This window comes from Harpia harpyja, chromosome 10 (assembly GCF_026419915.1).
Source record: "Harpia harpyja isolate bHarHar1 chromosome 10, bHarHar1 primary haplotype, whole genome shotgun sequence".
Classification (NCBI taxonomy): domain Eukaryota; kingdom Metazoa; phylum Chordata; class Aves; order Accipitriformes; family Accipitridae; genus Harpia; species Harpia harpyja.
Window position 1 is genome coordinate 45720859 of NC_068949.1, and position 24651 is coordinate 45745509.

Genomic DNA, 24651 nt, shown 5'->3' on the forward strand with positions numbered 1-24651 from the left:
ATGCTAGAGATTAGCTCTCCCAACAATGATCACAGCAATACAGCAATATAAAAATGTGTTCCCAGAGGAATGGGATGAAAGTAATATTTACCAAAGTAAACCCAAGTGAAGAAATCAAAATAGGAAGAACTAAGTTTAAAAAAAAAGAGCCACAAACTATTTAGGAAAGAGAAACAAAATGACTTTAACTGTTGCTGAACCACTAAATGTCTCCCCAGAAATCTGTAGCCTTGTTAGGAGGCCAAAAGGCAGAAAAAAACCCAAGTCAAAACCCATAAATACCTGCCATCAACAGCCTTTTGCATATTTTCACATTGCCCTTATTGTTCAGAATTTATTCACTAAGTATTTTTCATTTTTCCTAAAGAAAAAACCCATAAGATTATCACCTTTGGTTTTTTCCTCCTATTTATCTCATTTCAGGCAAACATAATCCTGCTAAGGATGTAAACAAACAAATTCCTCTTGAACCAGCATTATTCAAGCTAAGTGATTATTAGTATTTTATCAGCATGTGAAGCTAATATGCAACAAGCTCAAGGCTTTGGCAGTCCATTTCACCTCAGCTTAGTTTCAAATTACAGCTTCCTTAGTTTTCAGCATTTTGTTCGTAGGGGAGGCAAAACCAGAGCTCCATCGGGACATGTACCCTGTGGTCAAGCTCAACTTCATTCTTCTTCCTCAAGTAGCTTCCCAATGACCCAACCAACTTATAAATATATCTGCTATACATATCCTGTTCTGGGTATATTTTGAGGTTTCAGGGCTGTTTTCTCTATGTTGTTGGTTGAACTGAAAACTATTACACGCTTTGGAATGTTGGGTTTTTTTTTTTTTTTCCCCAACTTGAAAATTGAGAAAGAGCAGATATCCAAAAACCCCAAGGCACTTACCTGAGCAAAAGAACACCACGTCCATCACAGATATGAAATCACGGAGCAACCAAAGGAAGATACAGAGCAACTGGAGACTCCAACGAGAAGCAAGGAAACCAGTACCGAGACAAACATCGCCGTGTGAGCAGACAGCAGGTACCGTGCGTGTCCAGCACACGCGGCTGGGCAGGAGCACGAGCAGCTCCAAGGCGTGATCTAGCCCGTTTCCTTCTCCCATGCCACAAATAGGTGTTGCTCAGACAAGAGTCAAGTATTTCAAATATGCAAAGTTTCCAGGCAAAATAAAAAGCATTTATAGTGCTTTCCATGCCTATGTAGGCCAAGCCATAATGGACTTAAATTGCAGCAAGAGAAGTTAACGTTGGGAGGGGAAAACCTTTCCTGCTAAGAGCAGTTAGAGCGGGATAGGAACCACCTGGGGATCTCTGAAATCGCTGTTTCTGCAGGTTTAGAGAACCAAAAGAGCCAAAAGCCTGTCAGGAGGGATTATAGACAGCTGGGGCTCCTGCCCACAGGGAATGGCTTAGAAGAACAGGGTGGTGTTGGTTTCCCCCCCACCTGCCAAGCATTCCAAGTTTAATTTCCATAACTCTTTCAACAAAGCAGACCAGGATCTGGTTTACTGAAATACAGAGGCGTTGAACAAATGCTATAGGATCAAAATATTTTCATTTTTATAAAATGTTTTCTTTTCCTAGGAAATCAAATATGTTGAAAGTTTCACCAACACTAGCAGCTTCTTTCTGAAAGGGTGTTAGCTCATTCTTGCTGCCTGCATTCCCAAACTCTTTTTTAGTTCTGTCCCTTGCTGCTACGGCAGGCTTGGACTCTACTGCTGATTGCATTTCAGTTTCTTCGTACTTTAAAACACAGGTTTTCTTCCTCTTATGACAATGAAAGACTATACTTGTTAAAAATCTTGTTGAAGATTCAGTTTTAGTTATTTTTCCCTCTGTAGAAATAGCAAATTCAAGGCTGCTATGCAGTTTTATTGGCTCCTTTAGGACCGCTTACGGTCTTTCTAGAATTTTTTTCTAACTTCACCAACAACAGAAAAGGAAAGCCTCCCTCACGCACACCCTCTTTCCTTTCTCATTTTCAGAAATCCATTGTAACTGGACCTTTTTCTACTTTCAACAGCCAGACCCTCTCTGCTCATCACAGGCTCAGGAGAAAAGGGCCCAGCACGCTCACACCAGAAAGCCCAGGTCGTCTCCTCTTCCCAGCCCTGGCCCAGGTGGTTCCCGCTGGGGCCGTGCCCAGGACACGTTGGACCCACCTGAGCCCACAACCTGCGAGAAGGCTGCAGGGCAGCGTAAGCCTTCACGGGCTCGGGCTCAGCGCGCTCCTCCGCTTCAACACGCACGTAGCCGCGGAAGGCTGGGTGACTGGTTTGAGTGTTTCTTGCTACTGGCGTTAAAAAATTCCCCACGTGCGACTTGGGGTACTCTTGGCTGGGTGACTGGTTTGAGTGTTTCTTGCTACTGGCGTTAAAAAATTCCCCACGTGCGAGTTGGGGAACTCTTGGCAGAGGGGCTCGGAGGCGATGAGGCTGTTGTAAATAGACGAGGGTTAGAAAAATTGCGTTGGGTCGGGGAAGATGGGAGGGAGCGGGACCCTTGGCAGTCTCCCACCCCTGTGCTGGGGCAGCAACCTGGGATAAATGACCCCCCCCCATCAATCCACCCATGTCAGGAGATCCTGGTGAGCCCAGGACTTAAAAGATGGATTGCACTCGTTTTAATGTGACAGGTATTAGAAAACAGAGGATTCCTGGAGGGCTGAAGATGAACAAAACTTGTAACAAAATAATTTGAACAGTCCGGTCACAATCCACCCAGAGTGCTACGTTCTTGAAACCATTCTAGAAAAAAATTCAATGGGTTACTCAAGTCAGGAACAATTAGATTTTCCTCTTGGTTACCCAGCTAAAAGAAAGAGTGCCCTTATTTTAGGCAGTAAAAAGAGAGTCCTGAAAATTAACTCCTAACTCATGATAATCAGTTTATTCTGATTTGTTCTTGTGGAGTTGTTCAGGTTTAGTAAACATCATCTCCCACTATGCTATCCCCTCCTAGCGTGATCGTGCAGAATAATGATCTCTTCTAGACTTAACTGTACTGGCCAAACAAAGTCTGAGGCTTTTAGGATTTTTTTTTTTTTTCGTCTTCTCTTACATTAGCACCTCCTCTTCTCCCTGGTGTCCTCTAGTGATGGGGCTGTGCTCCCCTGGTCCAGCTGCCGCCCCATCACCTCGCACAGGTGAGCTCCATTCAAAACTATTTTCTGTGTAGTCTTGCCAATGATGGCATGGTAGGCAGGCCTCTTTGTCTGTCCTGGCTGTACCTTGGCCAAGACACTTTGAAGTGTGCATCCCAGCGTATGAAAATTTAGATATATTGCAGAAAGGAAATAACAAAAACTCTGGAAAAATTATATTTCCTGAGAAAAATAAGCAACTCCAACCATTTAATGGAGCGTAGTGCTTTTCCAAGTGTCCTGCAGAAGCTCAAAGCTGTGTGTGTGCTTTGTGAGCGAGCTGTGCGGATCAATGCTGCCTCCAAAGCTGCACCCAGCATACAGGCAGTGCTCTGCAGTGGTGCTGGGGCATTCTGTGTGACTCTGTAGGTGATCTCCCCTGGACTTACACAGCTGTAATTCACTGGCACCCACTATATGCCCTTAACGTATTCTTCTGCACTTTCCAAATGAGCCACGAAGTTACCCCCAGGGACAGGCTGAAGCGGTGCGGAGAGCTCCCGCACCTCCCTGGACGCACCACACGGGTGTTCCCAGGGGAAACCCAACCAAACCGAGCGTCAGGCCTCCTTTTTATCTAAAATTTCCTGGATTTCGCATCAGGGATAGCCTCATTTTTCAACGCCTGGAGGCCAGACCAACCTCACCTCTAAGCTCGACAAAAGCAGCCCTGCCCGACCGTCTGCAGGACAAATGGACGGACCTGGAGCCGAGCTTTTGGACCCACCAAAGGCACTTGCAACCTTCAAGGCCTTCCTGACTGCAGAGTAGTTATATTTTATTAAAGTAATATGGTTATAAACAATAATAATTAGAATATTAAGGGCTATTATGTGCTATATACTATACCAATCCAAAGGATAACGTGGTAAAGCAAAAAGCACCTATATTCATCTCAGACTGTACTAAAAAGTTGTGGCAGAAGGTTTTTCTTTGACACATTAGACATGAATGCTAATTCATTTATATTCACAATGCTAATCTGTGTATTTTGATAATTTTTATACAGGTATTAATAACAAAAGAGGACACTGTTTTAATTTGAGGTACCTGAAAAGTGAGATTAGGATTTGTTAAGGGTATTGCAAAATGAACAGGCCACAAAAATATTATTTTGGGATGAGATCATATGCTTCCACAAACTTGAAGCACTTCTCTGAAGGTATTTTACTTCAGTGACTATCAGTATTTTGCACTATAATGTGCCTTAATATACACATTTCATCCTGTTGTATCATGGGGCTAGTTGCATTTATTTTAATATTCCTCTGTTTTAAATATAAGAAAACAGAGCAAACTTGGAGGCTTTCTAACAGACACAGATCACCACCAGCACTGATCACTTCTTACGTTTCACAGAATTTCTCAAGAAAACCAAACACATTATCCATTCACTATCACACTTACATCATGACGAGGATTTCTGACGTTGTCAGGAAATGCTAAAATCAAGGAGAATTCCCAATATAATAATACCCCATTTTATTCATATTTGAAATAGGGGATGGCAGTATAGGGTCTAGATATGCACATACATTTAAACCAGAAAACAACACAAGGGGTACAAGCCACTGAAACAGAAGAGCTTTCAGGCATAAAAGCAAGATCTCACTGGTTTTCTGCATCGTACTTTTTCTTTTCTTTTAACAGGAAAATTTGCAAAAACTTATGAAAACCCCTGTGAGGTCTGTCTTCAGGTCTACTGAAAGACCTACTTCTTTTTTCTGGGTCATTGCCGCCTAGTCCGACCACATGTACTAGTGAACAGCATTTGTCTCTGCATAATTCATGCAGGACTCTTGAGTCAGACAGGGGTGGGAACAAACCAGGCTCTTGCAGTGATGTAAAAAGAATTGTTAAAAAAAGTTGTAAGTAAGTGAGTGGCTATCACAAGCCTTGCAAGCCCTGTAAAATCAAATTGCATCTACCAGCTCGCACTCCAGCTCGTTCGCTCCTGACGTATAACCCTCACTTGCAGAGGTGAGAAAAACTGGCAGCGTCTGTTTAACCTGGTAATTCCAACACAGCAACACGTTTCCTCACTCACAGCAACAGCAACTTTGGGTCAGATCTTGCTCTCATAGAAATAAATGACAATTTTTTTCATGTGGAACTTTGAAACTCTACATAAGTTCTAAAACACATCTTACGTTAAGTACTCTTCTTTGAATTGCTCTGAGTTCATTTTTGCAAAGCATTATAAAATACCCTTTATTTCCTTGATTATAAAAAATATTCAGCACACATCTAAAGAAAAATTACCATTAGTTGGGGAAAATACCAACATCACTCCTAGCAAATAGAAATCTATAAATCTAATGAGTAATAACTTAAAAATTAGGTCAACTGAGAAAATTATGATGATCACAGAGGAGAGTGTGTCTTTCCTGCAGCATAAAGGAAAGGATATACTGATGTTCAGTGGAGCTGTGCTGGTTTACAAAAGCCATGATATCCTACCTTCATAGTAAGAGCGACTGTTTTGCTCTCAAAATGCTCAGAACTCCAGTTGATATTAGTGGAACTTGCATACAAATCATGAGCGGCAGGAACACGCTCTGGTTTTCTACCTCTTAAGTAAAAACCATGTACAAACAACTGCATTATTTTACCCAATATTTCAAAAAGTTTAGAAACTTAAAACCCCCTGAAAATTGGCTTAAAATATTTATTAATTAAAAAAGTTAAATATTTATTTATACAAATATGATGAGAAAAATCTCATGCAGACTTTTCACATACAGTAACATAATTCAAATCATACTGTGATGGTTTTACAAAATAACTTTGTTTAGGAACTTTGACGGAGAGGTGTTGCTATCGCCTGTGTGCCTGAAAGCACCATTCACGGCAATTAGAAAGCTATTTCTGAAACTTAGAGTTTTCCTATGGAACATATGCCAAGATTTTCACACTCTTCACTAAGATTAACAATTAATATCTTATTACTACTACTCAGAGAACTGGACAGAGACGTATGAACACCGGGTAATGAATTCCTGCATACCACTGTACCTCTAACACTTTATGTTAATGCATAAAGTTGCCAAAAGATTGCTTTAGATAATTCCCCTAAATGTTGAAAATATCTTGAGATTGTTATGGATGGCATCTGCTTCTGCTTAATTACAAATCTGCATTGGATTCATAATTTGTGTATATTACAAGTAATTTGCATAATTAAAACAATTAAGGGATTGACATATCATGGCAATTAGAAATGCATCAAACTCTGGATGTTGTACAAAAGAGAGCTTCAATATGAAACATTAATTCGTTGAGAACAAAATATCCTTCAGACTCCTGCAGAACAACCTTCACAAATTCAATATATGTTCAATAAACTCCGTTTAGAGAAAGTTTTTCTTCAGGGATATCCTCTTCCTCGTCAAGCCATTGCACGTGTAACCCCAACGCTTTAGCCTTCATTTGAATTTCTTACTGCAGTCACAGCATGGACTTGTGTATTTATTGCCAGTTTCAGGAGTTTTATCTCATTTTCCGTAGCCTTATCCTGTTTTCTTTGTCCCTCTTTTTAAGAATAAGTATGAACTGATTGAAAAAATGCTCTTGGTCCTTCTTCTTCTGCACAAGGCGAAACCGCTGATCTCTTCCATATTTCTCCGCAAATTCTTTAAACGTTGTTCTGCAGAAAAGAGAGACATTTTAAAGCTGCGACTTTGTCAATCCACTCTCAGACTCTGACCTGGATCTCACTTAACTTTTCATACAGACACTAAAAAGGAGGGGTGTTCTGGGGAATGTTGACAGGAACAGGACGATAAGCCCGGGACAAGGGAGGCGAGACCACGCCACAGCTGCCCAGGCTTTGGACTCATGGATCAGCCTGCAATAGTTACATTCCATTTTTTGATTTAGAATAATCTGGGTGATAGTTGACAGGACAATTTTAAATCATTAACACAGCATTTGCTACAGCATGTGTTACTGCAGCTTTAATCTATGCCTGATGGTGCTTGCGGCCAGTATTTCAATAATTAGCCTGTAATAGAGCAGAGAAACTCACCTGTGTCTAATTGCAAACAAATGCACTTTGACTGTCAGTAGTACACGACACCTGATGAAATACCATGCTAGTTTGATCTTTTCTAAAAATAGCAAAAAACTAATTGTAACTTTGAGTGACGGGCACAGTGCAATTGAAATCCACAGGCAGCTTTGCCTGAGGATTTCATTGTCAGGTCCAGCATTTTCCAATGCAAACACGGTATCTGAGAACAGAAACATTCACTGGTATTTCTGCCCGGATGCCTTTGCTAATCCCAGTACAGGTCCATACGTCCAGGTCTGAGAGCAGCACAGCAGGCACCATAGACTAACGACAAGGGGTTTTTATTTAAACTCCCGGACTTTTTGTATTTCCAAGGTGTACGTTCTTCTAGCAGCATTTTCTAGCTTAATTTTCGTTGAGGCTGCATTCACAGCGCCATGAGAAACGATGGAAAACCAGAGTTAACGAAGGAGAGGAGAAAAGGGATGACAATAGGAAGGGCAGCAAAGCCCGGCAGCGCAGGCAGAGCGGTGGTACGGGGCTCCCCGCAGCCGGGGGCTCCGGCGAGGGCGGGAATAGTCACGGACCCAGAGAAGGGAGAAGCCGGGCAGGCAGCGGGACAAGCTGTCCCGAGAGGCAGCACGGCCCCAGCCCAGGGTCGAGTCCTGAGCAACCCGGTCTGACCCTGCCTGTACTTAAAATACAAGGCAACGATCCCTGTCAATCCAGAGTAGCACAGGGGGACGCTGGAGATGCTCCGGATCCGTCGGTTTTCCTTTGGCAATGCCCAAGGCTGGCTGCTCTGCGCTCCGGCTGTTCCCGGTGCCGGGATGCTGTGCATCGCACGCCGCTGCCTCGCTCTTCCCGCAATGACTTCGTTCGGTTACCGTGCTCTGCCACGTGGGCTTTGTCTTACTTACTGTCGGCTAAATCAGCGCTCCAAATAAGGTGTAGATTTGTAACAGTCGCTTGGGGAAAGGCCCGTTTTCTTTTTATTGGAAATATCTTTGATTTATTTATCTCATTGCACATCAAAACCAAGCCAGAGACTACTGCAGGTAGATGAGTTTCTTTGATGCTGTGGTCTCGCAGTCAGCTCAACAAAAGCATTAATGGGTAAAATGTTCTCCGTCCTGTAGGCCAGCATGATTTTGCCCTTGCAGACCGAAAACATCGTTGCTGGAACCAGCATTTAGCTGCTACATTAGCCCAGAATATTCTCAGTTTTGTTGTAAAAAACTTCTTATAATTATTACTTCCATAGAGCCTAACGTGTTGTTTGTATCTAGATGTCTAGGCAGGTAGTGCTGTACCATTACCTGCATATGTTAGTAGAGAAAACCATAATTTCTTAGTTCCAACAATTTAATCAGATTTATAATACATAAACCTTTATTTTCATATAACTTACAAATGAGAAAGCACTATCCTAAGCACCGTATTTGCTATTGTGCAGTTTTGGATCCATTACTTAAAAAGCAATGTATAAAAATAAATTATTGCATTGCACGCTTTATTTTAATTTAGTGATGTGGCATTAATACTGATTTTGTTAAATTGTATTTCCCTTCCATCAAAAATCAAACCTAAATACAGTTTTTCACTAGCTATACCTCTATGCCTAATATAAATGAGATTTAACATTCTGGTACTGATTTTATATAACTAATATATATGTGTGTGTGTTCTATAACTATAGCATATATATGCATATAAAATAAATGTGTTATGCAAAATATTACTTATTCTGAATGAGAGAGAGAGAGAGAAAGGAACAGAGAGAGAGAAGAAATGTCAACACAGTATTGTAACAATGGATGTACAAGCTTGCTATAAAGAGTACGTTCAATGTTACGGCGTTCTGGGGCTGATAAGCACAGGCTAAACGAAAAAGCTTATCTTAACAAATCTTCATAAGGCAATGCCATACCTTGGCGATAACTTGGATTCTTCAAGGAGCTTTTTAAATTCTTCTTTGGCTAACAACAATTTATTTTTCTTTTCTTTGTACTCTTCTCTGATCCTGGTCTTGACAAACTGTTCAAATATCTTTTCAAGACAGGGAAACAAGATACAGTATTTATTAACAAAGCCGTTATGGTATTTATGCTTGATCAAAGGGCTGTCAATGTCAAGAACTGCAGTTCTTATCTGCCCTCAGTATTGGCTGACTCACGTGCAGCTGAACCTGCTTCATGCAGCACTCATCCTGTGTTCTCAGAAAATAAGTAGCTGGAAAAAGGTATAATTTGGACAGATAACATCTTCATTCAAACATCAAGTGCAACATAAATCAAAATTTCCTGACTTCAGTGTCTTGCTGGCATTTTCATGCCTATAGCATTACTTTTGTGCATCTGTACAAGTGACTGCAGTTATTTAGTTTGGATCTCGCATCTTTCCCAACTTGCTGGAATTCCTGAAAATGTCTATAATGCTAAACATGAATATTCTGTAGGTTACCCCCAAAAAAGCCTAAAGACCTTTCAAATCAGTTGTCAAAACCCACGAGCTTACACATGATCCTCTGTACACATGCACCCGAATGATTTAATGTGTCTGGAACAGTCGACAACGTTCCTCTAGCAGTATTTGGCAGCTGAATATGCAGCAAGGCGCTCAGCATCAGGATTTTTGGTGTCTTGAATAAGGGGGTTGCTATATCACAAAATTCTGCCAATGGCTTTAATCACATTTTTAACATCAAAAATCTGGCCCTGTTGGTTTCACGCTCTAAAAAGTGTGGCACACTAAGCTGTTGAATAAAAGGAGCTGCTTCTCAAAATGCTATTAGCTTTCCATATTCACTATCCTTTTCACCACAAATTACATGCATTAATTATGATTACTGTGGTTACTACCACAGTTGCTTTCTCATCAGCCATGAGGATACACAGGTGCAGATCTACATTTTGTGAAAGCTAAAGTAACCAAATTACAACTGGTATTTAGTATGGTATGTGGAAAAGGGAAGAAATAGCACTGGAAAAGTAAATCTCAAAAAATGGCCATGAAAGAAGTACTACAAAAAACCCTAGGAAATCTAAATATATTATACTGTATGCAATTGCATAAGTTGAGTGTAAGAGGAGATGGAAAAAATGGAACAAATAAAGTAGGTGACACTGTTACTGCTTGCCTTTCTGGTATCAGTGAAGCTATTATGAAGGTAATAAATCAAAATTAACAGAGAGCTCATTATTTTAATACAGTTGCTCCTTTACCCTTCACTGTTCCTTGCTCGAACATAGTAGCATCTTTCAACTGTTAATAACCCCTTGGAAAATATTGGTAAGTAAGCGGAGCAAACCGCCAATGTTCAATAACAGATCGTTACGTTCCTCGCGCTGTGTAAGGACACCCACCGACAGCAGAGCTCGCGCTCCGCAAAGTCAAACCCACCTCAACGCAAGTCCAAGTCAAGAGGAATTTCCCTCAGATGCTTGCAGGTCACAGTCAAAACCCCTGCCCTGCCCTTTCCAACCCATCTGCCTGGCCATGGAAAGAAGGAAACTGCAGTACTGCCAGCCATGCTCCGGCGCGCCTTCCTCCCTGCCTTCCTCCCTGCCTTCCTCATTTGCATTTTGAGCCACTTTTCACCTCTAACCCCCTCTAACCTAACTCAGACACTCGCTATTCAGGCCACACAGCCAGCATCCGTGAAGGTAAACGTTTCCATAAACCTAAATAACGTCTTCTACTAATTTGGGTTGCACTTCAAGAAGTACTTTCATAAAATCAGGCATCTACTCTTTTCAAAGTCTAACTTTCTTCTTGAACTATTTCTTGGAGGAAAACAGGGTCTAATTAAATGGCACTACTCATAATGAAAATCTAGAAATCTTAACTTCAACCTTAGCAGCTGAAATGCATTACAACCTTGGTTTGTGCTCCCAAGCTTACTGGTTTTTTAACCCTGTTTTGCAGAAGAGCAACTGACAATCACCCTCTTCCACCTTAGCTCTGAGCCTGAATTACTGTCACTCTCAGAGCCAACCCCTACCTGATTACAGGTTTCTACCTACAGGACTGCCAACTACTTGCTTTTCATAACCCTTTCCTTGAGTATTAAATATACCCCAGAAATTAGGTTCCCCTCAGCAGTGCTTCAAGCACATTATATTATGTGTATTCATGATGTATTTTTATTATATCATCTCCAGGGCTGATAAAATGAAAGAAGTAATATATCTTGATTGACTCATCAAGCTCTAGGTTTTGTCCTTGCCGATTCCCTGAAATAAATACAAAACTCCCTGCTTGTTCTCTTGTCTAGCAGTATTTTCCATTCTAGCAGTTTCTCTTATGTTTTCATTCCTGTATTTCCTTACTATTTTATTTCACTTTTTTTCTTAGGAAAGAAAATATTGGAAAGGGAATAAACAAAGATGTATGTGTGCAGTCCCTCAGTAAATACTACAGGAAGCTCTCTGGAGAAGCACAAGACAACATGGGCCCCAGTGCAATGGAATAGGAATAAGTGTATTTTTCATCATGTTTATTTAAAGAATGGACAATTCCATATTCAAAATTCTTCCTTCTCCAGGATGACAAAAGACTGGTAAGAAAGAGCAATAACTACAGAAGAGAAGCGTTCACCTTCTCTGCAACATCCTTGCATCTCTCCTAAATTTTTTAGACTAATCTGCAGCCCTCGGATCCTTTTAGATCCCTAGTGATAATTAATGCCCAAATAAACAAGGCAGCTAGAAGTCCACTTCCCCTTGCAGCTTGCCAGAAAAACTAAACCCTTTCAAACAGATACCAGCGTAGCCACAGTGTTCTATCCATTTATGTCTAGCAAGTTTAGTTACTGCAAAATATAGCACTAAACACTGCCAGACTCCTAGAAAATATTCTAAGTAATAAAAATGAATTAGTTTCTCTACAACATTTAAATAATTCAGAGTGGAAACATTACCTTATGGCCATTTCCCTTTCTACAGCCCCGTTTCCTAGACTCAGGAGGAGTTGTTCCTACAACCCAAGAGACCGTAGCTCATCTCTGTGTGCAAACTCACTTGTTACCACTTGCTTTTCAAAGGAGACAGCACTTTCTTATGAGCAGAGCCTAAATTACCAGTCTCACTGAAAAACTCAAAAAAGAAATTTTAATTTTATGCAATTCTTTTTATCCCACCAAGATGATTACTCTGTTATTACGGTTAATTTGGGAGACGTTTGCTGCCAATCAGAAGCTATGCGGGAGGTAATGCTCACCTGTTTACGTTCTTCCGAATTTAGTAGAAGGTAGCGTGGATCAAATACTATTTTGTGTAACTCTTTTTCCCATGTAGAAAATGCTGAAACCTGTAAAATACACAAACACAGTTGCATTAAGGAATTTTAATAAGGATGTGAAAGAAGGAAATGTTCCAAGGTGAAGCAAAAGAGTAGTTCAGAAAGCTAATGAACCCTCTAAAGGATGCCTCAGAGCGGTTGGAAGTTGAATTTTAATCTGTTTCTGGCAATGCTCTGGTCGCCCCCACACCATTAGTATTGATTTGCTCTAGGACATCTCAGCGAGTATCTGGGAGATGCTCACTCCACATTTTTGATGAAAAGAATCTGTAGCAGAAAGGAAAATGCCATTTTATTATCCCCTTTGTTCAACAGAAGCATCAATTTCCATTTAAGCAATTACCTCAGCTTTAACTCCCCTCCTCTCCAAAACTTAAACTATAACCCAAATGAGGCTGTCAATGCATGCACACTCAAAGAACTAACAGTGAACATCCAAGCACCATGTTTTTGTAGTAAACGCGCCGCTTCCCTCCAACAGCACGGCTGTCACATCTCCGTTTTGAGGCTTCTCCCCTTTTCTGCTGAGTCTGGCTCTCCGGAGTGGGACCCTGGGTCTGCACCCAAGCCCCACGCATCACTCGCCTCCCTGCGGCCACGCGAAACGAGGGTATCGCGCTCCTGCAGAGGTTCTTCCATCTTCTCCGAAACCTCTGTATGGTGCGTGGGCTGTAAGGACCACCACGAAGCTGAGCAGGTCCCTCACCTGCCCAGCGCCCTTTGCCCGGGGCTTTTACGAACCAACAGTCTGGGAGCGCAGGACGGCAATCCCCAGCCTGATTGCGGTACCTTGTACAGCATCCCTGTTAATTAGTTTGATACAGAAACTCTGGAGTAACATAAAATATTCTAATCACTCCATCTAGTTACAAATAAGAGTAAATTCACTAAAAAAAATAAGTATGTGAAGTATAATTAAAATAGACTAATTAACACTCAATCAGGAAAGCTCTGATGAAGCAAAGCGGGTTTAAATGGACTGGGTTTCCTTTGGAATGGTTAGCACTGGAAGCTTGGAAATGTCGAGGTTCAGGCTAACTTTCCGGATGCGCAGTGATTCAGGGCTGCCTCCTCCAAAAGTCATCTTCTCGCAGCTTGCGGTTCACCCTCCGTGCCCATGCCGGTGGCAAAGTCCTGAGGTTTGGGGTTTTTCCTCCTTCAGAAGGATCAGCAGCAGGAATCCTTTTTTTTCAGGGTGTCTTTTATACTCTCTCTTGGACATCAGCTTTGTTTCCAGTACAAAGGCCAGGCTGAACTCAAAGCTAGTTAAGCTCAGGCTAATTTATCATGCAATCATTCCTGTTTATGATTTTTTTGTTTAGTAATTATTACATTTCACATACTGCAGACACACACCTAAAATAAATGTTGGCTACTGATATTTATTACTTAATTCTAGCTACACGTCATACGCCGTTCAGGATACTCATTTTGGAGCTCTACAAATGCATATAAAATATTAATATTCTGACTAATCTCCCAATGTGTACTGTACTGTGGTCTTCTTCCCTGCTATGGGACATTCAACCAGGGAACACATGCGCTGGGGATGGTGGGGGTGGCATCTCTTCCCAGAATAAATAATTACTCCTGTGGCCTAGTATCACCACAGACGAAAAGGAGAGGAGAGATCTGAGCTTTTCGCGGGTTTCCAGTTCTCAACTCCTGCCCTTAATCAGAGTGCACAGTACAGGGAAAAACCTCACAAAAATTCAACATATTGGGTTTGAGCAGTATGTTTAGAAGTGAAAGGACATCTCTCTGAAGAGCTGATTTTATTTTTAATTCACTCTGGAAGCCCAGCAATGATGGCAGGTTGAGATTTTGGCTTTGACTAAAAGATTTATAGGAACAGAAAGGTGAAGTGCCTGATATTTTCAGCGGATGCATTTTTCTTCATCAGCAAAGGATTCCCAGCTTTCAGTAGACGTTGCTCTGGTAGGGAACGATGTCCACCCCAGACACAAGCTATCGAAACACGCAAAAACTAGCAAAAAGGACGGAGTGGCAAAGGGCTGAGAGGAGGCAGCCGGGTGGGCAGCGGCAAGGACCACCCAGCTGGGAGCCGTGTCATCACCCGCTGCTGGCTCTGACGCGCTCCCAGCATCCCGAACCCACAGACAACCCCCATTAAAAGATGCTTGGGATCAAAAAAAAAAAAAAAAGTGGGATTCAGTGGCTTGTCCTTCTAGGAAGGGGCTCTTTGGGTCTGTCTGAAAAACAGGCTGGGAGAGAAAAAAAACCCAAAAGACCCTGTTCATTTGGTTTTTTTAATTTATTCTTTAGGATAACGCTGAGGCTGCAAGAATTGTTTTGAGGCAGGAAGGTGGGGGTTAGGACCCCCCGAACCCCCTTTTTTTCTCCCCAATATTAAGAAAGTAAAATCTAGAGAAAAAAATACCATTTGGAATCCCCTAAAAAGTCCCATTTCACTGACAGCATCCTAGCAAAGAGAAGACTGTAGAACGTGGGTATTTTGATGCCGTGGCTGTGCGGGAGCCAGGAAGAGGCTTGCATTTTCCCCTTCCCCTCAGGATTTTGTGGAAACTTTTAAACTTCCAGGAGGATATCAGAGATTACATTTTTTACATAGGAAAACTTGCCACAGACTTAAGAATACTGCCATTGTCTTGGAGCTACACCACAAATCACATATATTTTAAAAATGTTACAATAAATATTCTTTGTTGATATAATTTATGTAGGAAGATTCAGAACTACGCTGAAGAACTCCATCTAGTTCCAGCTCTTTGTAATGCCATCAAGTAACTTCTTGAGAAATAACAACATTACGAGAAAACGGCAGGAGACGTTCATTAAATAATCAGTTTAAAATAACACTAATGGCCTCACTGCATTTCAAGCAATGCCAACCAGCTGCTGCTAACCAGTGGCTTGTCTAGACATTTTAAAAATGCTCAGGGCGAAAGCAAAGTAACCTATTATCTACACATTTTCAAATAATAGCAAAACCAAACAGTAAATTTCCTGAATTTCTTATTTTTATGAGCAAGTCTGACTCTTACACTGGAAACACTTGACGAATCCTATTGTAGAACATCCCCAATACTTTCAAATTTTGACTTATTGCCCCTTGACTTAGAATATGCCAGCGGAATTCTTGAACCAGTAATCATTTATGGCACTTCTGCATTTTTTAAGCATAAATAACAGAATTTATTAATAAAGCATGGAGATAATTTACTGTTGAGCCTCTGAAGCTCTAATTATCCACCTTTAAAGTCTGCTGATTACTAGTGATAAATTTTATAGGCTTTACTGCCTAACAACAGACACCTTGGATTTTTTTTCTTTACAGAACTTACAGGAACTTCTATAGAATACATATTCGCAGAGTGTTGGAGGGAGGTATAAAATCTGCATACACTGCTCCATTATGCACCCATTTACATTTGCAGGATTAGGACCTAAACCTGGCATGCTTATTAATTCCATTTACACTCAGAAGTCCTCAGTTCTCTGGAAGAAGGGACACCGTGAGATGAACTTTTGTGGAGGTGATTTTGTGTTTATAAGTAACGGTATCCAAAATTCCTCACAGTGATGGTAATCTTCACGCAGCCAGTTCAACACAGGTTTGTAAATGCTACCACAGAAAACAAGTATCAGGCTGAAGCTCTTTACAAAATCAGTCACCGGATGCTGTTACACGATCTGTGATTCAGATTTCACCATGGGTCACGAGGCTCACAGCGCTGATGGGTTCTATCTGCAAATTGAATTTCTGCTCCACCTATGGACTCATAATCTTTATTAGGTCGTGGTGAAATGGCTGCAGTAACTCCGAGCCCTCCCGTAACCTGTACCAGCTCCGCGGCCGCCAGGTCTGCGCTGGCCTGGATGCGGGAGGGATGGAGCTGGCTGCAGAGGGGCCACCTCTTCTTGTGCCCCTTCAGCCCAAAGCCCTGAGCATCCCACGCTCCCGCACCGCAGCCTCAGCTGGAACCACCAGCTTCTTCCCAAGGAACTCCAAGGACAGTCAGGGACATCCAGGGAAAAGGGTTTTCTTAAACCTCCCGAGACGCCACTATGTCTTTTCCTAACAGACTGGGCAGATTTCGGAAGGCCAGTAAGTGAATTTGGCTCCCCACTGCTGGGATCACTGGAGTGTGCAGTGACGAAACCCCTCCCATGCCAAAAAAAAGCGAAGAGCTTGCTAAGAACATTTCTGACCCTAGTTCTGTCTTTCAGGTGATACACCCGACACATCTTTTGTCCTTTGTTCATCATGTAATGAGCACTTCTGAGGTCCGTGTGGGACCCCCGGGGTGGCGTGTGGCTATGGTCCCCACACCCTGCTGAGCCACTGGTCTGCACTGGAGGAGCTACCGCCTCTGGTTATCTTTGGGTCCGTCTCCAGGGATTTACTTGGAACTGCACCTGCAAAGTGCTGTCAGTTCTGCATGGCCAGAAGAAAAGTCACAGTGAAGTACCACAAAGCCTACACGGTTAGTATGTTTTATTGAGAGGGATTCACTCAATAATTCTTCCTTTGACTGTTAAGTTATAGTTACAAAATGAGCCCTGCAGTGGTCCTAGATGACGCCCTGTTTTCATAAATGGGATATGTCAAAGAAAGTAAGCGTATTTCTTACCCCTCTCTCCAGAAGCATGTCTCGGAAATGAGTGATGCGCTCTTCTAGGGGAGGCGTGATCTGAGGTGCTGACGTTTCCTCATTCTTCTCCTCCATTTCAGCCTTCCCCTGCTCAGCAGCTTGGGAATCTTCTGTTCTTTAACAAGGTAAGATAGAAAATAGTTCAGTAATTGTCAACTCGGGAGGGGATTTTTAACCCTCTCTAGAAAATCCTCCAGGACGGCAGGATGCCCTTGGGTGCCCGCAGCAGCCAGGGAGCCAACGCTGACAGCTGAGAAGTGACCCAAACCTGCAGTTCGTTATTAAACCGCGGGGCTTGCGGGCCCTGCCAAGGGACCTCTGACAGCTCGTTATGGGGAAGGATGGTCTATCGGTGTGATCAAAGAGGAACTCAGCAGCGAAATACTATGCTGTATTTCAAGCTACAGAAAAGTGACAGCTTTATGTAAAATTTGTCAAGGAGTGAAGACTTTAAAGGAGTGACTGAAGAGACTCATCTTGTTTTTCTTTCCTCTGTTTTTGTGCCCCCAAACTTGAAAGTCAACACTAATTTTTATTTTACGTTCCCATGCGCCCCACGAGCTCACTCCTAAGGGAAGTAATCCGGCAATGCAATGCATGCACAAACCTGCAGTAAGGCATCAGCAAAGAACCTGCCCTTTGTCAGAGCCAGAAGGTCTGTATTTATCCAGACAGCGTTCTTCCAAGATTGCATCTGATTAGGATAAAGAGGTGCTTCTAACCAAATACTTACTACCTATCACCTGAGTCCCTTCGCCTACAAGAGCGCCTGGGTACAGGCACGTACGTGGCACGGCTGTGCTCATTTCAGGAAAGGACAGTTTACTGCACGTTGCAACCGTAAAGCGGCAGCAGCGCGAGAGCGATGCTCTCCTCAAAGCGCGATCCTACGTAAGCGGTGTCGTCGCTGGAGCTGAACTGTTTCACCCCAGATAAACACCTACCTAATTTTATCAGAGCGAGAGACCATTAGCACTGCACTCTCACAGCGCTGGAGGCAAAAACCTACTTCCCCACTGTTCGGCGGGCTGAAAATTTGCCCCCGTGGGCCCTCAGCATCTGCAGGGAGAGGTCGATTAGATGGGAACCTCCACGGCAGGACGGACTCCGCGCCAGGAGGGTGACGGGATTTGAGGTGGGGATATGAAACTCCCGACTTCAGAGAAGCTGGCCAGCTCAGACCTCGAAATCAGACTTCTGCTCTGGGTCCGCTCTGCTGGTTCTTCATGCTTTGAGCAATGAATGAGTTGAGTACAAATTAAGGCTCTTTCTGGAAAGATGAGGAGTCTTAAAATGATCACAAGGTTCAAGTGAGGATAACAAAAGCAAGGTGATTTGATTTTTAGCCTCCCACTAGGCATGACTGCATTTTCTACTGATGTAATTTTCACCACTACAGAATAATACTTAGTTTGAAATTTCAACAGGAAAACACTTTTTTATTTCCAAGTAAATGAATTAGATCAGTATGTAATGTGAGCTCCAGCGTATTATCTTCCTTCTACAAATAATTACATTACACTTATATTTACCCTAAAATGATGCTGTATTACTAGTGATTTGAGAGATATCAAATTGGTGTTCTTCACAGAATGACAGTGACTTTTATATCGTAATAGCAAATTTTATTCTGTGACAGGAAAGGCCCAATCCAATTTCTAGTACACACAAAGAGCTTTTTCAAGCCGAAACTGAGAGAAATACAGTATACTACTGCACTAGCCAAGCACCAGAAGAGCCCCTCTTTCCTTCAGCCCTCCTTACACAACTGGAAATGATGCTGCAAATCACACAGACTTTTTTCTCATGCCAAAAATGACAATAAAGAATACAATTTTCTTTAGCCATACAATAATCTGTCACAATATGTGACTTCCTGCTCAGATGTACACATACGGGCAGCCTACTAGCACAATCTTGGAAGCCTGCAAATCTCAGAATGGATAGGGCCGTGAGATGTTTGCGTGTAACTGTGGTACCCGCTGAAAGGAGAAGAGGCAATGGGCACAAACTGAAATACAGGGAAATCTATCTAAGCATAAAAAAAAAAGCTTTTTCCCTGCGAGGATGGTCGGACACTGGGGCAGGCTGCCCAGGGAGGCTGTGGGCTCCAGCCCTGGAGATGCTCGACCCCTCTGGACAGGTCCTCGAGCGACCTGCTGGGAGCAGGTGGGACAGAGACCCTCCAGCCCCTCCGTCATTCTGTGAAGAAAACCCAGAAAACCCTAAGTTTCTCTGAAAATTGTTTTTCTTTTGTAGAGAGTACAATCAGAGCATTGCCTGAGTAAGAATTTGACTTCAGTATTTTTAAGCAGTTTCATTATACCCCAACCAAATGTAAATAAACGTGCAACAGCAGCTTGGGGAGCCCAGAGCTCCTAAACCTGCAGACGCAGGTTCTGGCTGGAAGCACTGGACAGAGGTTGGGCAAACCTCCACGAGAGACAGAAGGGAGCCCTGCTGTCTTCTGCAGCCGGCCTTGGGTCAGGTCCTCTGCTAGCTCTGTCACCGCAGCAAACAGTAGGAGACGCAAAATAGCAGACCCATTCTTACCAACGTGAACTGGTTGGTGATCCCATGTGAACCTCGGTGTGAGGACCCTCTAGCTGAACTATAAAGAATTGTGCTGGAGCTTTGATGCAATTAGATCTTATCATTAGCACAGCGCTTTCTGTATAGCAGATGATTTACTGTAGGTCGAGGGATCAATATGATTTACTAAGTAACTTCAGTTAAATTAAGGAGAATAGGGAATACGGCATATTTAAAGACAAACCCTGAAAGCATGTAAGACCTTCTTTTTTAGTTAGACTTAACCAAGAAAAAAAATGTTGGTACTACAAAAATAAGCGGATAATGGCTGTGTGGAGGTAAAAACGGGGTTCGGTTCCCTGTTCCGCTGCAGACGTCAGGTGCAGGGCTGTGCAGCCCGTCCAGCTACAACCTGCCCTTCGCTTGCAGCGGGTCTCTGCGCACGCCGAGCCCTGCCTGGTGCTGAGCCAAGGGTGCCTGCCGTCCAGCCCCGCAGCCCGGGCACCTGCAGGGGACAGAAGCCCAGAGCATCACGGTACGGCGGGCTGGTAGTGCTCCCTATCTCCCAACAGCACTCTCTGCTAAATGTAGGAAAACATTCACTGCCTTCATATGCAATTATTAATGTGGGTATGACAGCAATATAAATAGTTTTTCTGTCCGTCCAGCGCCCAAATGAAAATTTGTTTAGTTTTCTGTAAAGACAAATCTTTTTCACCTCTGGATTCAGCCCAGAGCGAGCAGCACTTTGTCCATGCCCAAGTAAAACAATGCAGAGGAAACAGAGTCAGATTTGGACCTTGTACGTGCTATTTGGAAGATGAAAAGCTGGTGATGTGTATCCCCTTATCCAAAACTCGGAGCTTGACCAGCATTTTAGTAGACTCTACGTCTGGAGAATTCCCCTTTTGCTGTTTATGGCACCGAGTAACTTGGCTGCTTTTCTTATGAGGAATTACAGGCCACAGTTTTCAAATCAGTTCTGCTGTTGGCTAATTCAGACACACACAGATGGAGCCAACTGAGACCCCCAGCGCTTAGAAACAATAATATCAGTTCCAAACACTGATGGCAGCAGCGATTTCAACTGCTGTGCAAACACCCATTACTAGGTCTCAGCTGCGGAGACGGGAGGTTGCCTGCTGCAGTGGATACCCAGCTGGGATGGTACCACACAATCTCCAGTGGGATGTCTCAATCACATTAATGAAAACTATCTTAATATAGCAAAAGAGTTTATACCTGATTTTCAGCCTGAGGATAACTAAATTCTAGTTTGAAATGAAAATCCTGCAATATTTTACTTTTTTATGTCATGAACTGTTAGCTATAGTTTATTATTAATACATTTAAACAAGCACTTAGACTGCATTTCTTCACTAAAAGGTCAGTATTTTAAAGGTCCATCTATGAACCTCTATATTCTGCCATTGCTTCAGGGTACAAAGCAAAATGTCAGGAAATCTTCACATTATAAAAGAGAATTTAAAATTCAAAACAGCTGTAGAAATCATCCAGTAGTTTGGGGATGCATGTTCTGCTGACAGAAAAATAAACACTTTATGACTTTTTGGTGACAGGTCAAACTTCTGGGGAATTGGGATCACCACAACGAAGTCTGAGAAAACACTATGTTGTCAAGCCAAATCTCACTCGTTTCTGATGTGAATGTTGCCCTTGACTTTCATAGGACTAATTGCCCAAATACAGCAAATGAGAATTGGTTCCTCCTCATTTAAAGACTTATTTTAGAAGTTAAAGTTAGAACTTAAGATAGGGTTCTCAGAGCTTTTAATATCCTCTCAATGAATATCTTGCTGGAAATCTCAAGTACGATAAAAACTGTATTATTTGTTAGTCCATACAAATATGGATCACAATATAAAGACACCTGAGGACATAAAACAGCAGGTGATATACATTCACTATCACGTGCTATTTGACTTTTGTGGCATACAGTCACAGCCGAGAGCAGTCTGTGTTGCCTGTGACTCAAATGACCTTTTCAAGACCCAAAGGATGCCTTCCCATGCCACGACCGCTCTTTTCCGTGAGAGATGCCTTCGCAGCGCCGGCGGACACCGCAGCCAGCGCTGTCTTGCTACCCGTGCCGCAGCAGGCATGGCTGGCAATCGGAGGTGCTTGCTACCACACTGCGGGATTTCGGACATGCCTGCACTTTTAGCTGGATGGCTGCATGATTTATGCTTATACATCTATATACGTAACTACTTTTGTCTAAATATATACCACAAGAAAGATGCTACAATGCGTTAAGGCAGGAGAGTCATGCAGCAGCTCTGCAACGGGCTGAGATTGCCCAGCTGAACTGAACAAATTTGCTTTGGGGAAAAATAAAATTATATCAAAATGTTTTTCTGCAAGTAAATAAAAATAATAAAAGGTAAATTCTGCAAATATATAAAAAGATGGTCCCTATTTGTGTCTTAACAATTTTGACAATGTCCTTTTGAGTGTAAAGAAAATAAGAGACTAAAAAACCCAAAGTTAGTCTTTCAAGAGTGAATAAGTCATGGAACTCCAGTGAAGATGAGACAATATTCCTTATTCTCAAGTAGACAGTGAAAGAGGCACTGCCTGACCTTCTGACACACAGCACAGTAAGCCCACGCCTCCTTTGACAAAGTAATCATTGAATAAGTGCATTTTTCTGGAGTTTATGAACAAGCTTTAGAATTTTAGAATTCCATTTATGTACATCAATGGAAAGATGTTTTCACATTTTCTCAACCAATCACTAAAGGGAATCACCTTAATAGCACATGGAAAATATCCACTTCTAGACACAGGTCATAATACTGGCCCATTATTGTCAGACCCACTGACGTCAATAAAAGTATTCTTAAGTATTTTATACTAAATATAAACTTTTATATTGTTTATGAATACTATGTAACTAGTAAAAGTACATATTTAGTATGTATAAAGTATAAATATACTCTTTTATACCAAGCATTAAATGCTTAAATAGTCTGAGTATTCAGCTCAGAAGTATCTGATTCTTCCATCATAATAATACAAATCCACAGAAAGTCTTAATAAGGTCAAAAGAACCACCCACTTACAGGATAAGAATGGCAATGTAAGAAAGAATAGAATTATCTTCAATATATTCACTTGGAAAATACAGAAATTTGCTGTACTTACTCATCACAATGCCCTCAAAAATATAACACACTATGCAGATTTATTTTACAGATTTATTTTTTTAATGGTCCAAACCAGTGTCTTAAATCACAGCCAGCCTGCACGGAGAGCTAATGCTATATGCAGTTACTGGCCAGTGGTTAAATAGAATGAAATGTCTCTGAGGTACTCCTTAAAACAGAAGTGTTTACTTCATTTTCTTGCTGTTTTGGCAACGGGTGAGGGAGTTGCTCACTTGGCACATGGATTTTTTGCCTGTTACTTCATGAGAATTTGAAACACACATGGTAATAAAGGTCAAATAAAAGCACAATAACAGAAATACCTCTGGATATTTCTGAGCCAGTAGCCTGGAAACCCTGACACCAGTGAAAAAAAATCTGCTTCACTTCAATGAAGATAAAGCTTTTATCCAATGTCTTTGAAATAACCACATATCCTTACAGTCTTTTTTTAACCATTTCAAAGTAAGTAAGAGTTACTCAGACAAAAATGGATGATGCTCATGGGAAAGAGAGATTACAGAGAATCATGGAGTTCGATGAAGATTGGATACTTTAAGAATGACTCTCATAATTTATTGGTGTAGTTATCCACACAGAAGAAAAGAATTGTATTTCTCTTTGCACTTATTTGTACCAGACGTTAGCTTCCCAACATTACATATAGAGAAGTAAACTTTAGAACTTACTTATTTCTCTTAGTTTTGATGCTAAGATCATCATTTTCATCCCCTGGACAAGAACTAACACATTTGTCTGCTAAAAAGAAATAAATAGTTATTAGATTTGAACTAGATAAATGGGAATACAAATTCCTCAAATTAACCTTTTATTTCTTGTCTTTGGCCGCTGCTCAGGTATTTACTTATTTACTATTTTTTGCTCTCCACAAAGTGTTTTAATAATAACATGTAGTTCATCAGATAGATCCTCAGAAATGCCTTCATCCAAATGAAAGTGATAGCAATAAAAATGACCATTTTAATTCTGAAAAATTACTCACTGTTCATTTGTGACATGATTTTTTAAAAATCTTGTTATTGTTTCACCTGATACTCCCTCCTCCCTTCCCTTAAAAGTGCAACTACAAAGACATTTCTGCAAAATTATTTCAGTCTTGGCAACCTGAAGGATTCAATAGTGCTAACACACACCAGAACTTCCCTCCTTAGCCCATTTCTCTTTCTTATATAAGCAAATATAATGCTGCTTTTCCAGAAATTCAACCACCAGTATAGCAAGGCTATGGAGATACCAACAACCTCCACACTCCTGATGTTGCAGAATAACCCCGAGGCAACGTTACACTCCTGGTTTGGCCTGGACACTCATCCTTGAAGGACTCTGAGGTTGCACTGTCAGTCATAACGAATGTTAAGCATGTGGAACAGGTATTTATTTCTGGAAACCTTTTTTTCACCTATACAAACTGCAGTTTTCATCAACATTCAAATGGACAGAGCACCAGAAGTCATGTCCATCCAGTGCTTGGTTTGTGTTGGGGACTCTTCAGTAGTTCACCATGAATTAATTGAGAAATATAAAAATCAAACTGTATGTGATTAGCTTGGGAATATCAGAAACACCAAAACCCAGCCTTTTTGTATTAGAGTGGTAATGAAGACATGTCTTGCTATTTAGAAAACTACGAAAAAATAAATTAAAAATAAATATAAAATTGAACTTAGGTTATGGAGACAAAAGGCTTGAATAACTTGATATGGTGAGATCTGATCTCACTGAAATCAGATGAAACTCCAAGACATCTGCTAGATGATGGGTCCAATCATCTGTATCATTGAAGCTAACAGAAATTTGGCCATTTATTTCTAGTTTTATTTTAA

General features: G+C 41.6%; 1 protein-coding gene across 1 annotated transcript in view; it reads right to left on the reverse strand.

Annotated features, from left to right (window-relative positions):
- Positions 1–4613: 4613 nt before the first annotated feature.
- TCERG1L (transcription elongation regulator 1 like) overlaps positions 4614–24651 on the reverse strand; it is a 97939-nt gene continuing 77901 nt past the window's right edge. Inside the window, exons 9-13 of the mRNA XM_052799782.1 lie at positions 23497–23566; positions 17085–17220; positions 12388–12477; positions 9098–9216; positions 4614–6801 (exon numbers count right to left, since the gene is read on the reverse strand). Of these exons, the coding sequence (XP_052655742.1) occupies positions 6645–6801; positions 9098–9216; positions 12388–12477; positions 17085–17220; positions 23497–23566 (572 nt within the window). The 3' untranslated portion in view covers positions 4614–6644. The remainder of the gene's footprint in view (positions 6802–9097; positions 9217–12387; positions 12478–17084; positions 17221–23496; positions 23567–24651) is intronic.